General features: G+C 43.5%; 2 protein-coding genes across 2 annotated transcripts; one reads left to right on the forward strand and one right to left on the reverse strand.

Moving 5' to 3' along the window:
- Positions 1 to 85: 85 nt before the first annotated feature.
- mmp20b (matrix metallopeptidase 20b (enamelysin)) lies at positions 86 to 5,475 on the reverse strand. Its single transcript, XM_017420023.3, has 10 exons — positions 5,304 to 5,475; positions 4,614 to 4,852; positions 3,174 to 3,322; positions 2,789 to 2,917; positions 2,529 to 2,687; positions 2,265 to 2,418; positions 2,002 to 2,135; positions 1,167 to 1,323; positions 716 to 819; positions 86 to 301 (listed from the first exon to the last, which is right to left on the reverse strand). Exons 1-10 carry the CDS (start codon positions 5,436 to 5,438, stop codon positions 201 to 203), a joined length of 1,461 nt encoding a protein of 486 aa, XP_017275512.1. The 5' UTR covers positions 5,439 to 5,475; the 3' UTR covers positions 86 to 200.
- Positions 5,476 to 13,645: 8,170 nt separating this feature from the next.
- mmp13b (matrix metallopeptidase 13b) lies at positions 13,646 to 16,876 on the forward strand. The gene is made up of 11 exons (XM_017420024.3): positions 13,646 to 13,756; positions 13,860 to 13,970; positions 14,124 to 14,251; positions 14,369 to 14,517; positions 14,623 to 14,748; positions 14,825 to 14,980; positions 15,092 to 15,212; positions 15,443 to 15,576; positions 15,671 to 15,830; positions 15,937 to 16,040; positions 16,387 to 16,876. The coding sequence occupies exons 1-11, from the start codon at positions 13,670 to 13,672 to the stop codon at positions 16,485 to 16,487; spliced, it is 1,377 nt and encodes a 458-aa protein (XP_017275513.1). The 5' UTR covers positions 13,646 to 13,669; the 3' UTR covers positions 16,488 to 16,876.

A 16,876-nucleotide genomic window follows, 5' to 3' on the forward strand; every position in this document is an offset into this window, starting at 1 on the left:
CAGACAAAAAAAAGATTTATATCACACCGACCACAGAGTGGCTGAGGCCATTTTACACCAACATACATTCAAGCAGCACATTTCATCAAGTTTGCATCGCAATTTTTTTATCTCAATAAACCACAACCAACGAGGCCCACAGCAAATATTAACAGGCACTTTCAAGTAACTCCTTGCTGGGTGTATTTCATGAAGTGGTTTCAGCAGCCAAGCCAGGAATTTGCCGTCTCCACTCCGACAACGTGTTTGAGGCTGTAGTCAAACTTGTAGACTTGTTGTCCCACAAAGAAGTAGATGAAGTCTAAAGTAAAAAGAGAAAAAGCAAAGAAACAAAATGAATCTTCAGAAGCTGAACACAACAACAGATCACATCCGCTGCTGATTGTCTTTTGAACTCAAATAGCTCCTTTTGCTCCCAGTTAAATGAGAACGTATGTCATGTGGAGTACCTAAATATCAACTTTTATAGTTTAAATCACAGACTGCAGGCACGTGTGCTGCAAAAATAACCAACTTTGCATGCAAATTAGCATTCCTGTGTTGCTAATAATAAAGCAAATTGTAAAACCCCCTAAAGCCACAGACACAACACTGCACTGGAAATGTCTTCGTAAACTTTGCTGTTTCGTTTTTTCAAAAGTACAAGTAACTGAACCTGTACTGCAAACATACAAGACTCTTTGTTTGTTTGTTTGTTTGTTTGTTTTTTGCTCACTTTCTTTAGAAAAAGCTGCGTTTATTGTGGCGTTGACTCCAGGAAAGTCCTCGCTGATGTACTTCGGGTAACCAAAGTCCATCACCTTTCGGTTTTCATTGTAGCTGAAAATGACACAAAACAAAGACAGTCAGAGGCACAATCACGCGTTTGTCGCTGCTTTGTGAGTTTGTCATCAAATCAGTGGCCGTACACATGCGCTGTGAGAGAGTTCGTTTTGATTTTTTTATATTTGTCCTTCATGTCTCCATTTCCTTGGACTGTGCAGGACTGACAAAAGCTTCATATTTATCAACAGTAGTGCAATTCTGAGGTAAACTTGGCCCCAAGTAACCTCAAACTATTAAAAGAAAAATCACCTGACGCCCCAACATGGAAAGAAAAAGCATCTTAGTTGGAAATACGATCGCAGCACAGTCTTTAAACCGAATTGGTTCCTTTCTCGTCTTACCTCCAGTACATGTTTTGCATGAAGAAGAGGGTACGGCCCGTTTTGACGACGTGCACCGCTGCGTCAACTTCCCGCACCCAAGCTGGAAATCCGAAAAAACTAAGTGCTCTGGCCTTTCCTTTAATAACAGAACCTTTCACTGTCCAGAAGGAAGACTCTGTCAACAGAAACGCATCAGTTCAAACTAATATTACTTAACATGTAAAATTATTAAGTGATTTATAAATGTCATGGCTTAAAAGGTTCAAAGAATGATGCAGGTTAGGACTCCTTCACAGTAGATGATGACCCTGCTACAACTACAACAAAAAAAATTTAAAAATCAGCCGGGCATTGATGGCAAGGAGTGTATTAAGAACACAATGGACTTCCCATTACTTGTAATAGGGTGTGATAAGTCGTGGAGGGTTTTGAGCATACACAAAACTTCCACGGTGAGGCGATCTATCATGGTGGAGGCAGCGTGTTTACATCGTAGGGCCCACATGCACTGGTTGTCCAGAATTTGAAACAAGCTATATGAGCCTCATGCCTGAGCTTTGGATTTGAGTGTGACAAGGTCACAGAAAGTCATGCCAGAGAGTCATGGCAGAGTCATGCCAGGACTGGCACAAAGTTTGTGGTGAGGGGACAGAAGATAGTCTATGTGCGGGGGGGGATAGTCGGGGAAAGAACCCTACTGATAGTGTGGCAGCGTCATGCTCGTCTTCACTCTGAAGGAGGTTTTCCAAAGTACCACCTTCTAACAGGTCATATATGTCGAGAAGAGCATAGCAGGGTCGTCATCTGCTGTGAAGGGGACCTTATAATGGTAGGAATGGCAGCGGGTCGTTACCATGAATAAGGTAAGCTGCTGATCTGCGAGGTATCCAGAAGGCGGCATCGATACTGGTTTTAATCTTAGGCATAAAGTTGCTGATGGGACCTTCTTTGATGTCAGACTGCTCATTGTGTTTTATCCAAAGATATCTTGCAAGATGACAAACAGATTGTTTTAAATCTGTGTGTGCAGTGTGTTTTGCCTAATATCACATTTTTCAAGGAAGACAGGCTGAATATCTGTTTATAAAATGATGATAAGAACAGTTCTGGACATGCCTGTCTCTGAAGAAGAAGGTAGCACGGCCGAGGGTCGTTACTGCGTCGAACGTCAGGTCCGGTGCACATCTGTCCTGCAAGAGTCGGGAGGACAGTGGTCTGGACAGCCAAGGGAAGTTCCTCAAAATATAATTTGTACCAGCTCTGAGAGGACCTGACAGACACCAGGGCAAGGACAAATCAGTGTCTATTTGGAGGGAAATGTTCAAGAGTGAATTACTGGTTTATATTTCCAGCATGTAGACACAGATAAAAACGGCTTACTGTAAAGCGCGTTGATGTTGGCCACATCCTCTCTGGACAGCAGGTTTGAAGGGCGGGACATTTTGTAGGTCGGATACATCACCGATGCTGGGTTTCTGGAGTGCTTGAGGCCTAAAGCGTGGCCAAACTCGTGAGCCGCTACCACAAACAGGTTGAAACCTACAACAGCATGAAGATAAAGAAAAACACCGCATTCGTAATGTTTTTAAAGCCTTTGGTGGTGGTCTGCAGCGAGCTTCCTAAGCGAGTCAGTTCAGGACCTGTTTTTTCTCCTGCCGTCCAACGCTCGTCATCATCAAAGTGCGTGTCCCCTCCAGCGCCCAGCCCCGGACCGAAAGCATGAGCCAGAGTGCCTCGGGGCCCGTCAAATGGATAAAAGTCACCGTGCGCTAAAACCAGGAACCACAGAGAAAACTTTTTTTTTGTCATGCTAATAGAAAATTACAGGCTTCAGTTCAGCTCATCTGAGTGAGTGTGTGACGCTCAGCAGCTGGTGGAAGATGACGCCGTGGCAGATAACATTTAAATTACTACTGTGGCTCCCCACATCTAATGCCACAGAGCTGTAATGCTTTAGCCCAAACTATCAGCTGAGAAATGGTTTTCTGTCATCTCCTGTTTGGTGTTGGCGAAAGACAAGCCTACCATTGGTTGCAAACTCCACCATGATGTCAGCACTGTTGGTGCGTAACCGGACAAACGTCAGGCCGCTGGCTCGGGCCCAAACGTTGAAAGCTGACTGGATTAAAGAGTCCACAGCGCTACGAGGCAAGTCCCTGGTGTATCTGCCGACGCTGTGAGAGAGAAAAGAATGAGAAATGGTGCCAGTTAATGTCATGGTCATGTCAGAAATCTTTCTGTAGGGCTTGTGCAGCTTACATCAGATCTATGTTTGACTCTTATGTTGTACGGAAGGCTTCCTTTATTGTGTGATTCCTGTTAAATTTCTTCTTAATGATCAGCTAAATTCTTCGTTGATTTAAGAAAATCCATCCAGAACAGAAGTCCAAATAAACAGCAGTAAGAGAAAAACGGAAAAATGGGAGTTGGGTATGATGCTACCAATAACTGAATGGTTTAATGAAGACCTCAGATCATCCATGGCCCTCACTAAGAAGACAATAAAACTTGACTAACCACGAGAGGTTAAGTAGTAACAAGGTTTCTGGCACAGTCCCACCCTCCTGTCCAAAACAATCCTCCTCTCCCATCGCCTGGGTCTCTTACATGTCCGCCCCCAGTAGAACGACCGATTGCCTTTTTCAGTGTGTCACCATCTATTCATCCATTTTTTTTCTCCAGCTTCTCCTCTCCGGGTTGCAGGGAGCTGGTGCCTATCTCCAGCAGTCACTGTGCGAAAGGCGTGGGGACACCCTGGACAGGTCGCAAGTCCGTCACAGGGACACATAGAGACAAAGACAAACAACCATTCACTCCTAGGGACAATTTAGAGTTACCAATTAACCTAACATGCATGTTTTTGGTCTGTGGGAGGAAACCAGAGTACTCAGAGTAGCCTCACGTGGAAACGCCACCCAGAAAGGCCCCAGGTCGAGAAGTGATCCTGCGACCTTCTTGATGGGAGAGTGTGTCTCCCTGCTACCTAAATCCGACTCTACTCAAACAACTGAACCATCTCTGACTGCATGACGTTCAACTAATTTCTAGTATTTTGCAAGAGCAGAAGCAGCCCCAAGCTAAGAGTTGGTAAAACAATCATAATAGTTGCTTTTCCTGGATTCTCCCTAAAATACATTTGCTCTGTATGTAATTCATAAGGATTTCTTTAAACACAGCTTACATTTAAGTAGACAGTAAGTGTTACATAAGCTTAAGCATGCAGCGTTATGCTGCTGCTTGAACAAACCCACAAAACCTCCCAGAGGCTGAAAATCTGTTGGCTGCAATGATTTTGTGGCACCAGCTTCTGCCTATTTCTGATGCAGGTCTTCTCGCCTGCTGGATTAAACTGGAAGTTGTGTGGCTCACCTTGTTTAGAACCATCAGACTGCTTTACTTTTTGATATAAGTGCCGTCTTTCATACGAGCGGCGGCATCAGCGTGAACCTCTTTGAAACTCCATACCTGTAAGTCAAGACGTTCTTGTTCCAGCGCGTCCCCTGCGTGTGGCTGTAGTCCTCCACGTCTGGAACGCCACACCGAGGACTCCTCATCACCTCCAGGGTGTCGGAGTCCAACGCTCCTGTTGCGTTGAGCCCAAAGAAAGTCTGCATGTCTTTCACTTTGGAGGCGAAGGAGAGCCCGCTCCTCCTCATGCGTCCCAACGGATCTGTTTGCAAGTTGTAGAACTGATGGAGGTAGTTCTAGCAGATACAGCAGATAAATAAATATGGGAATTTGGAAATCCTTTTTTCCCAGCATTAAAGTGCACAACTTTAAAGCTGTGTTAGATCCATTGATTTAATTATCTGTTGAATGTGTCTTCGTAATGATTAAAACAAATGTAATTCACAGTAATAAACTGAATAAAATCTAAGGTAGCAGCTTGCTTAGAAGGGTAAATATAAGCTAAAATGGCATGAGGAAGGAGAAAATGAAGATGCTCAATAAAATCTGCACAATTTCTGCAGCAAAACTGGTGGTTAGTCACCTCTGCAAGAAAACTAATGTAATAACTTGTTAAATGTCAACACACACAGGCCAAATGTGCGGCCTTGCAATATGTTTAACGCGTCTCGGCACAGATTTTCCGCAGAATCCCATGCAGTCAGCTCGCAAGCATTTGCAGTGACGTGAATGCAGTCATGCACTTACTGTGGCCAGCTGCAAGTCAGACTGTGGCTCCAGTGAACGGGCGCTCTCCTCCTCCGGCGTAAGTGTCGGCGCTGTGAGACCCGGGTCCAGCACCAGCAAGACCAGGACACAGGCAGGGAGCAGCGTGACCCGCATGTCGCACACTTTGACGCCACATGAAGCTGGAAGGTTGGGTTAATGAGGAAGGCCCTTTTAAACGGTTCTTGTGACTCATAACACTTTGCAAATCCTCAACAACAAAAAAAAAACAACTCACACAGTGGTGGCTATGGATTTAGGGAGGGGTTTGTGGAGAGTTAAGGACAGTAAAAGACAAAAAAAAAAGGTAATTTGAAGATTTATTTTTATCATGAGACCTATTAGAGGGCATGGGGAATTTAAATAGATCCAGTGCTCTCTGCACAATATCAACTTCTTGATCTAGTGTTTAAATTCAGCGGAAAGGTCTGACTGAAACGGAACAAAAACAAGTGATAAAACTGGTGTTGAAACCAGAGCTTGACTCAACATGTAATTCATCTGTAATTCTCCTTACTGTCCCAGGAGGCTACAGGCAAAAACATGTGGCTATTTACACCGTTAAAAAAAAAAAAAAAGAACACCCAGATCTCATTTGCAATCAAATATTTCCTCAGCAGAGCCTCTGCAGAGGAACCTCCCTTCAGACTGATGCAACGCAGTGACCTGAAAGGCACCGCTCGGTCCCACAGCGTTCCGCAGAGTAGCGCCGTAAAAAAGCCCAATCTCGCCCCGCTTTTAAATGCGTGCGAGACCCAGTGCGGTGGATTTACGGCCTTCGCCAAACAAAATGGCCACCAACCAGGAGGCCCGGACTGGCGAGGTGGCGCTGCGATAAATTCAGACTACAATTAGAGCTGATCGGTCACCGCCAGGCTCTGTAGGATTAAAAGCTTCCCTCGGTAGACTTTGTGATGTTGTGTCGCTGTAACTTTGTGGTCCGAGCACAGACAAGGTGATGCTGTCAACTTTAGCAGGAGACCGCACGGTGAAGCAAATAGGCAGGCTTCTGTAAACCTCTAAAACAACCATTACCAATCTTTCTCAGTTTTCTTTAGGACCTTTAAAAGTTTTTCCTTCGTATAAGTGACTTTTCCCTCCCATTATTCTCAGTCCAGTCCCTGTACAAAACCACTTTTTGTTGCGAAGACATTTGTTTCCTTTTGTTGTGTGAATTTCAGTTTGACAGACCAAAAAATGTAAAAGCAACAACAACAAAAACGTGATGGGTCCAACAGCTCTGAGTCTGTTCTCAAAGAGTCGGCTCTTCACAAGCGGTACTCAAATAAAAGCCAGTTTTCTTTGAAGGGGTGTGGTTGGGACTGAGCCGGTCACAAGAAAAGAGATGATTTTTTTTTTAAACTGAAACTTCTGATAAAAAGCAGAGAGCAGCAATAGCAATAATGCAAAAACAGGAGCAAAACAAGAACCAGAGCAATAAATGAGGAGCAGTGACTGAGACACAAGCATTAACATGTGAAGAGTACGCAGAGAAGCTGAGGACTGTTTAAATAGGGAGGGTGATTACTGAGTGAGGAGATAACAGGTGACAGGTGAGTGGAGCTGAAAAAACAAGGAAGACTGATGGAAACGGTGGTGGATGACTGGGAAACTAAATTCATTTAGAATACAATGAAAATCAGGACTAACAATACACAGCATGTGGCAGTCAGAGAGCGCAAACCTCCACCAAGGCCACAGTGTGAATAAAAAATAACTCAATCATGATCTGGATCAGCACCAAAATGTAATCATTTGTTTCTTGTACTATATTTGATGTTTCCCGAAAATTTCATGAAAATCTGTTCATAACGTTCTGAGTAATCTTGTACACAGACAGACAGAGGTAATGAACAAACAAACAAAAACCTCACAAACCTGACAAAGAGTTAATGACTAGATTAAAGGCCTACTATTCCTTGAAGATATGCACATCGCCCGCCACCTTTTAATTTGGCTACATGTTAGTGACAGGCGGGCGAAGTCTCATGACACTCTGAGGCTTCAGTCTGACTAAAAACAGCGACACCTTGTGGCCAATAGAAGCCACAGCAAGAGCACGACTAAATGTCAGCAATAAAAAGTTCAGAAAAGACTGTGTGGTCGTTTTAATCTGATCATTTCTGTTCATTTATACTGCTCTGCTCTGCGTTGCGCTCAAAGGACGTGCTGGAGACGGTGCTCAGCTACTACCACACCCAACGTCAGCCAAATATCTGTAAAACTGGCTGAGTTGTAGCCATTTGTGTATTTTCTAAGGCCACTTAGCTGTGGCGGCCATCTTGAATTGGGCTGACTCCAAAACACAATAAGCTGTAGATGTGCACCAAGTGGTTGCTTTTCTGAAATTTTCATTAAACTCTGCCATGTGGTTCATGAGGTATTTCGCCAAAGGTACAAACAAATGGACTCACACACACAGAAACGGGCAAAAACATTCTCGCTCCGCCTTCGCCTTTCGGCAGCGGGCGATAATTAATCCGTCACAGGTGTTGCTTCACAGGTAACATGTTTACTGTGCTGTTAGAAATTTTGTATTTTTACCTGGCATGGTAACTTTGATCATCTTATGGTAAACAAAAACAGCCCTGAAAGAATACATATATTTAGAGAGAGAGAAATGCTAGCTTTAACAAATCAATCCTTTAATTGCGTATTTTTGCAGATGATGTGGTGTTGTATGTGATAAACACAGGTAGCGTAGTGAGCCCATTTATCACTTTGATTTATGGCCTTTCATTTTCATTAACTAAGTCAAAGGGGCAAAAAATGATAATAGTAAAAAAAGGTTGCCCACCTGTGCCTTAGGAGCTATGTGCTTAAACTTGCAAAACCCTTGCATGAACTGTAGTGTGTTCATACAAAAACAGAGAGAAGAAAAACTCAACAAAAGAAGCTGCGAAAGGCCTACCAGTGTTTACAGAAAAATCATGTTTTTAAGTTAAAAGGGGGGAAAAAGTCAGTGAAACCTGAAAGACTCATCATTAATTAGTTGATCATCCTCCTCATCTGAAACTGTATCAGAGGAAGAGGGCTACAATAAAGAGATATGCCAAGAGTCACAGAAGAACCAGCCTGAAACTTGGTGGTAAAGGGCTGCAAAACAAGCTTGAGGCTCTGTCGTGATTTAAAGCTGGTTTTCGTTTCTCATCCACAAAGTAGCAAACAATTTTTGGCCTATCTAACTGAAATAGGTTGAAAAAGAAATCAAACCCATTGTGTTTCTTTATGCTATCTGAGACAAAAGGCCATTCATGAACAATTACAAACAAATAAAAAATAAACTAGGAGTTGGAGATACTGTTAATGATGGAAACTTTACATTCGAAGAGATGTATTTATTCACAGGTCAAAGAACAAGTGTTTGTAGACTTCCACAAGTCAGCCAGTCAATATCAATAAGAGATAAAACCACCTGACTTATAACAGCAAAACACTCAACACAACAATGTGAAATAATTAGGTTACAAAATCAAAATGAACTAAACAGTAACAAGTCATTGCATGTTTTCCAGTCGGTATGTACACTTAAAAACCTGCTTCTAGCTCCCCTTAGTGGGGATTTCTAGTACTGCAGCATGAAGCTTTTTCTCCCTGCAGTGAAGGCTGAATTGAATGAAAACTACAGGTTTGTTCATTGCTCTGGAGGATTCAGATATCGCTTAAAATAAGCTCATTATTTTTATTAATCAAAAATATTCTGCAGTAAAACTCACATTCATTTCTTGATTAAATCAAGAGGTAAAATGGAGGGACTGAGGAGATATTTACTGCCAGACTAGACGACAAATATCCAAAGTTTTTTCAGAGTCACTGCTGCCCTCCTGTGTTGACCTTTCATGATGCTGAGTGAGTCCGACCCATCAACAAGAAGAAAGTAGACAGGATCAGAACCTGAAAGCTGAAGCCACAAAGGACGAGCGCTCCCTCTAGTGGCAGACAGTGGTAAATCTAGTCCTGTCCCTTCATTTAAACAAATAGGATGTTTTCCTGACTAAAACGTAAAAAATACACTGTGCGACAGGGAAGGGGGCAGGTGGAGCAGTTAGGCTACAAGGAGGTCAGAGGTCACAAAGGTGCAGGACTTCAAATACTTTGGGTCGACTGTCCAGGAAAACGGAGCATGTGGTAAAGAGGTGAAGAAGAGAGTCCAGGCAGGATGAAGAAAAGTTTCAGGAGTGATTTGTGACAAAAGGGTGGCAGCAAAGGTCAAAGGAAAGGTTTACAAGAAAGTGGTGAGAGCAGCCATGTTGTTTGGTTTGGAGACAGTGGGACGGACAAAAAGACAGGAGACAGAACAGGAAGTGGCAGAGCTGAAGATGTTGAGGTTCTCCTTGGGAGGGACGAGGATGGACAGGATTAGGAATGAGGTCATCAGAGGTCCAGCACAGGTTGAAGGACTGGGAGATAAAGTTAGAGAAGACAGACTGAGATAGTTTGGACATGTGCAGAGGAGGGACAGTAGGTATATTGGTAGAAGGATGTTAGAGATGCAGCTGCCAGGAAAAAGACAAAGAGGAGATATATGGATGCAGTTAGAGAGGACATGGAGGTAGCTGGAGTGAGGACAGAGGACACAGAAGACGGACTTAGACAGTGGAGGATGACTCACTGTGGCGACCCCTGAAAAGGGAACAGCTGAAAGAAAAAGAAGAAGAAGATATTTTTGTTGATTCTTGCAGCTCTTGTCGTGCTGCAGTTTGTTCAAATATGCGTCTCTTTTCAAGATGTTTAGCTTCAATTAGCATCAGTTAATTGGAGGCTTAAAAACGTGTCATGTTACACTGTGGTTGACAATGTGGTAGCTTGTTAATGAGCTGGAAGGTTGCCAGACCCTGGCTCCAAATAAACAACACACCAGCGCTCTTAACATGGACACTTCGACCTCAGTTTTGGACAGTGGAAGTTAATGGAGTCGATTTTGCCCAGCTTTTTTTATGCTGAAGTCCGATCAAACACCTCAGTGGTTTCAGCATTTCTTCCATTTAAAATTGCTCAGCCTGTTGTCTTCATGTTTTTAGCTTAGTTTCTTGCCGTTCTGTGCCACTTAATCTCAAAAAGCACCTTAAAAACAACAAGGCTGACCAACAAAAACGGAACAGAGCAGACAAACTCGGGCCGGAGAATAAAAGGTACTCAGACACACAAGGTTTGCAAAAATGATTATAATACAAAAAAAACAAAAAAAAAAACAGGTACAACAACAAATAAAATAAAAATGAGGAGTAAAATGTGTTTTTAATTAAAATTTTTAATTTAAAACAGCAAGCAAAAGAGCAAAGGCAGAGCATTTCCATGTTTTATCTCCCCCCCGGCTCTGCCTCTCATCTGAGGAACAACTAAAAGCATCTGGTCCACCGATCCACAGGGGTGAGATGGGACATAAGGGTGCAGCAGTTTGGGCAAACAAGATGGAGCCTGATTAAAAACAAACAAAGGGATTTCAAAATGGATTTCAAAATGAACAGGAAGCCAAAACTGGAGAGATGGGATCATGTTTCCTAGAACCTGTTGTACTCATTACGGTAACCCAGACAGGTTAAGAAAAAAAAGAATTACTGTCTCCTGGTTGCTTTTGGACAGGATAGGCTTTATTTTTGACAACTTCCTCAGCAGGATTTAACCACCACTTTAATCTGATGGTCAAATTTAAGGGTACAGGATCTAATCTCATTCCTGAATTTGTGATAAGAGATTGCTCATGAGAGGCGGAGGAGGAAAAGATTGGGAACCCTCTACTAGTCTCTGGGGCTCGTGTGAAACCTAAAACCAATGGAGGTGCTTCAAATGTGCTTCTGCCAGACGAGATGTCCACCTCCAGGTGTTCAGGTGATCAGGGACACCGCGGTGAGCCGGACCAGGAAGAATCAACGTAAATGAACTGAGACGCCAATTTGATCATAGTTCACAAAAACAGGAGGCACTGATACGCCACCATGTTTCTTCATGGCCTGCAGCAACAGAGTTAACAAGCAGCTATAGATGCTAATATTTTCTATCGGAGGCCTTTTCTACAGGAAAGATATGATCTATGTATCTCATCTGAAAAGTAACAGGTGATCTGGGAGGTTTACTACTGACTGGAAGTTGTGTCTATAATTCTTGAGTTCTGAGAAATGTTTGCAGTTTTTTTGCAAGTAATCTCGGGATTCACTCGGTCCTCACTTTGATGGCTAGACATGACTGCGTGTTTGACTGTGTTTGTTTGAGGACAGCGTTTTAAAATAACAGCCAAAATCCCCTGATGTCAGACTTCCTCCTGCATGAATCAGAAGCACCGAATCAAAGACCGCCTGAACACCGAGGGCATTCCAAAAATATTTACCTCCGCCGGATGTTGCGGTGTGTTATACACACATCAGGGTACAAGTAGGAAACATACAAGGATTTTTTTTGTTTTTTTTTACTATTTCAGGTGTTTTATTTGTCATGTACACAGTAAATATAACCTTGTGGTTTATTTAGGAAGAGCGTCATTGGTTTGTTTTAAAATCCCAAGTTATTACTTTCCCGGTCGCAATCTAAGGTTTGTGTAAAAACAACAAGGCAAAAAATATTTGCAGTCTTCTAATTCCAAAACATCTTGAAAAAAAAAAATGTAGCCATGATTGTTCAGTGGATTCTCAAAACGGTGAATCAGATTTTGTTTATTTGATCGTTCAGGTGAAACAGAAAACAACACTTTTTCAAATGATTACTGATCGATTTTTAGTTTTTACTCTGAAGACTTTGTTCACTTTTTTAAAATTACTTATTTATTGACCTCGTCTTCACAATTTGGGCTAATTCGTCACCTTGTATTGTATTCAGACACTCTTATGTTCTTGTTAAAGCATTTTTATGAACTTTGGTTGGAGAAATGTTCATTTTTTTCTTCCTCGCAGAAATAATCTGGGCATTGTCGCCACCTAGTGGCACAACATGGGTATTTTAGCTGTTTTGTTAGAAAGTGAGACGTAGATTTTTTTTAAAAACAGAAAATAATATCCAAAGTAGCGTAGACGGGCCGTAGTTTCGTCCACTAACTGACCTTAGATAATAACTTAAGTTGGACCTTAAACCTTTTAGCATTATTAATAAAACAGTTCTCTTTGCCTTCTTGTTTTTTGTTGTTGTTTCATTTAAGATAAAATTGGATTGTTTAATTACTTCTTTTCTTTTGTCCCTTTTATAGCTGCCAAATGAATGCACTAGTGGCTTTGACCACTACTTAAAAGCATGTTGATATTGTGTTTAATGTTATTAAAGTGAGTTTTCTGAGTTCGTGTGGTGAATCGGGGGGTTCAGGGGGCTGCATTCAGACCTGAGACTGTCTCTCAGGGAGGTTATTGCTGCGTTCACCCCTCCTGTGCTACCATTTTTTTATCACTTGTTTCAATAAAATAAATAAAACTAAGTAGTTTATGACTCTTAAACATTATGTTTGGGGTTACAAATCTTATGTGCACAATATATAATATGATTATTGTTTTACGTTTGGTTTCTTTGTTGTGACCGAACACCCTGCGGTTCTCAGAAGTGCGTGCAAACATACAGGACGTTTTGCTGACTGATTCATTACTTACGTTTAGTGTAACAGTGGTGGGTTTGAAAGGCAAAACACTGTAAATGAAAACATGTGAAACACCAGCATCAGGAAGTGAGTTATGAATTGTTTCCAAGTAAATCTAATGCAATCCACAGGATGCAAATCAGCAAGCCACCAACTCAGTCTTTTTTTTTTTTTTTTATGGGCTTGATGGCGTTTACCCTGTCCAAAACTTTAGTATTAAAGCCCAACGTTTTAAATCTGTTGCTTAAAAGTTAAAAGTCTCTTTTTTCTGCTGTGTGTTTGTTAGTCATGTGTCTCACGAGATCTTCTGCTAAAATAAGAGACACACAAGACTCAAGACTGTCACAAGACCAGAAGCATAAAAGCAAAATGTCCTGATTTTCTGGTATAAAGGTGAACAGCAGAACACAACTGACGATCTTAACAAAACGAGGCTCAAATTGCGTTTTTCTTTCATTGACGATTGTTCTGCTTAAATTGGCAAAATAAGGAAGGGTAACACGAGGGAGTCAATTTCCTCTGAAGACATCTGCTGTCCAACTGTGACATGGACACAAGCTGCGAGGACGGGGGCCGTGATTTATCTAAACATTTCAGCCGGTCTTCAAGCAGTTTGCTGAAAGCCCAGTCAGTGTTTATTTACAGATGCGAGCACATTCCCAAATTATGAAAAAGGAAGTGGCTAGGTACTTTTTTGACATGAATCACCGGGCGCCCTTAAAAAAATAAAAAAAAGCAGCCCCGGACCCTTTAAATACTCTCGGTGACTGGTTTGTACCACAAAGAGTCAACGACAATGATAGCTTCCCTGCTGCTGCTGGTGCTGGTGCCCCAGACCCTCGCTCTGCCTCTGCCGTCTGAGGAGCGGTGGCTTTTAGCAGAGGTGAGCTCCTTCGTCTTCAAACTGTTTTATTCTTTAGACTGTTCAGTTTTCGGGTGCGCAGTGGAAGTCGTAACGTAATCGTTCTTTGTTCTCTTTCAAACAGAAGTACCTCCGCCGCTTCTACCATCTGCCAAATGGTCTCCAAGGGGGACAAACGTCCTCAGGTGACTTCCAGAACAAACTGAAGGAAATGCAGAGATTCTTCAACCTTGAGGTGAGCAGATATTGTTTTTTTTTCCTTTATAGCTCATTTTTGTTAATCATGCATAAAAAAGCAAAAAAAAAAACAGCCCAGATGTCTCGAAGCCCTGTTTTCCCTCTGTGCTGTGACACCAAAACCCTTTTAATCCTGTCTCCGCCTCTGAAGGTGACTGGGAATCTTGACGACAACACTCTGGCTCTGATGAAGGAGGCCAGATGCGGCGTGCCAGACGTCGCAGAGTACAACCACTTTCCTCGAGACCTCAAGTGGCAAACCAACGACGTCACATTCAGGTGAGCATCGGGCTGATAAATGCGGACAAAACCAATGTCGGACGTGTTTCCCGTAGACATCTGTTTGGGTGTAAATTACTCACATCATCATATCTTTGTTTTGTTTTTTTATGTCAGGATATTGAACTACACGCCGGATCTGAAGAAGTCCGATGTGGACAGAGCCATCCGCACAGCGCTGAACGTCTGGGCCGACGTCACCCCTCTGAAGTTTAAAAAGCTGTACGAGGGCGACGCTGACATAATGATCAGCTTTGGAACGAGAGGTATGAGGATGGGGCAGGAGAGCCAGTATTTTCCGATAAAATGCGCAGTGTTCAGCACGGTGTCTGTTTGGTAACTGAGTACTTTGCCCGCCTTTGATCCTGAAGAACACGGGGACCACAACCCCTTTGACGGGCCCGACGGGCTGCTGGCGCACGCCTACCCTCCGGGCCAGGGCATCGGAGGAGACACTCACTTCGACGAGGACGAACACTGGACCAGAGACGCGTCAAGTAGGCCTCATTGTCGAACGCTCGACAAGCAGCTGAACTCCTGTTCATCTAATCGGACGCCATTTTTCTCTCGCAGCTTACAACCTGTTCATAGTGGCCGCCCACGAGCTGGGCCACGCCCTCGGCATGTCCCACTCGTCCGACCCCGGCGCCCTGATGTACCCCGTTTACTCCTATGCCACCGGCTACCCGCTGTCTTTAGACGACATCAAAGGCATTCAAGCTCTGTACGGTGAGCGGACGCCTGATCTGTATTTGGACCTGATGTAGATTACAGATTACACAACTTGCAGCGTTTGGCTGGATGAGTTTCGGTTGGTTTAACGGCAGGAGTCGCTTGCAGGTCCCAACCCAAACCAGAGGAAGGTGAAGCCGAAGCCTGACGCGCCCAGCAAATGCGACCCCACGTTGAGCTTTGATGCCGTCACAGAGCTGAGAGGGGAAACCATCATCTTCAAAGACGAGTACAGTAAAAATCTACCTTCCTTAAGTTGTAGCAGTGCTGTGTGAATATGAATCTTTCATCTTTAAAGAGGAGACGACTTGTTTTAAACTCGGAACTTTAGCGTCTCTGAACAAAAAAGAAGCTCTCTCTGATCATCATTGCCCAAAATCCGCTTGAATAACTCGCAGTCATCGGTCACTGTCGCTTTTATGGTCACTCCCGATTATTACCGTTCTGCTCCTCCTGCAGGTTCTACTGGCGCCTCCACCCTCAGATGCCCGAGCCTGAGCAAACCCTGATCAAGTCCACGTGGCCCTCCATCTCGAAGAAGGTGGACGCAGCCTACGAAAACCCGGAGAAGGATTTAGTCATCATCTTTAGCGGTGGGTTTTAAACACTTGAAGCACTTTTGTTTTGCCTTCTTCTCAAGCGCTGCATCTCAAATACACCCTGGGCGTCTGCTGTGTGTTTGCAAAGGGATCCGAATGTGGGCGCTGAACGGATACAACCTCGTGGATGGTTACCCGAAGTACATCCACAAGCTCGGCCTTCCTAAGACTGTGAGGAAGGTAGATGCGGCCGTGCACATCAAAGACACGGGCAAAACCCTGCTCTTCACCGACGAGGAGTACTGGAGGTATGCTGGAGTCTTCCTTTCAAACCGGCGGAACGTAAATTCCTCGCGGCTCGTTCAGTGCCTCGGATTTGATCTTTGGAGTTTTTGTCTTGCCGGTAACGAGCAGCTACGACGAGGCAGCCGGCGCCATGGACAGCGGCTGCCCGCGATCGATCGAGGAAGACTTTCCAGGGATGGACGACGAAGTCGACGCCGCTGTTTACCACTACGGTAATTCGAAAAAACGGTTCAGTACAGTTCAAGGTCTCGTCGAATCAGGGTCTGTTTACAACTACCTGATGAGGCATTCACCGCTTTATTCAGGGCGGAGTTTCACCTAAACAAGAATCCTAGTGTTTCTGATATTTACAGACAAACCTCTGCCTCGTGGAGGACCAAATTCCACAAAAAAATGTGTTTTTGTGAGCCCAAAGTAGACAAAACAAACACAGCAGAGAAGGCCTTTGTGAGCTTGTTTTTAGGTTTTTGCTGCGGCTAAATTCAACACATTTCAGGAGTAGGATTTATTTCGGCCACGTTTGCTCTAACGTTCATCCCCGCCTCCGTTCTCTTCCAGGATACTTGTATTTCTTCCACGACCATCTGCAGTACGAGTACAGCTACACCTCAAGGAAGGTCATTCGCATCATGAGGGCCAACTCCATCCTCAACTGCTGATGAGGCCGACACCCCCCCCCCGTATGATCGCAGTCGGCTGTAATTTATAGACATGTAGAGGTTTTGGAATCGGACGTTTGAATTGTTGCCAGTGCTGGACACTTTGGAAATATTTCAAGTCAAGACAAAAAAATTCATTTGACTTCCTTCGCAGGCTGCGAATAACTTATCACTTTGTTAATTTATTTTAGACCTTTGAATATAATGTTTTGTACGTTTAGAGAGCTGTGACGTCAGGGATCAGACGGCTGGATTTCAGAAGTGATATTTTCATCAATGAATCAAGTAATAAAACAAGAAATTAATGTCAAAATGAGCTCCGAGGCAAATATGTTCACCGTGCCGCATCGTTGCACTCTGTTCTGGAGGCTAACTTATTGAATAAAGTT

Source organism: Kryptolebias marmoratus, linkage group LG2 (genome assembly GCF_001649575.2).
Source record: "Kryptolebias marmoratus isolate JLee-2015 linkage group LG2, ASM164957v2, whole genome shotgun sequence".
Classification (NCBI taxonomy): Eukaryota; Metazoa; Chordata; class Actinopteri; order Cyprinodontiformes; family Rivulidae; genus Kryptolebias; species Kryptolebias marmoratus.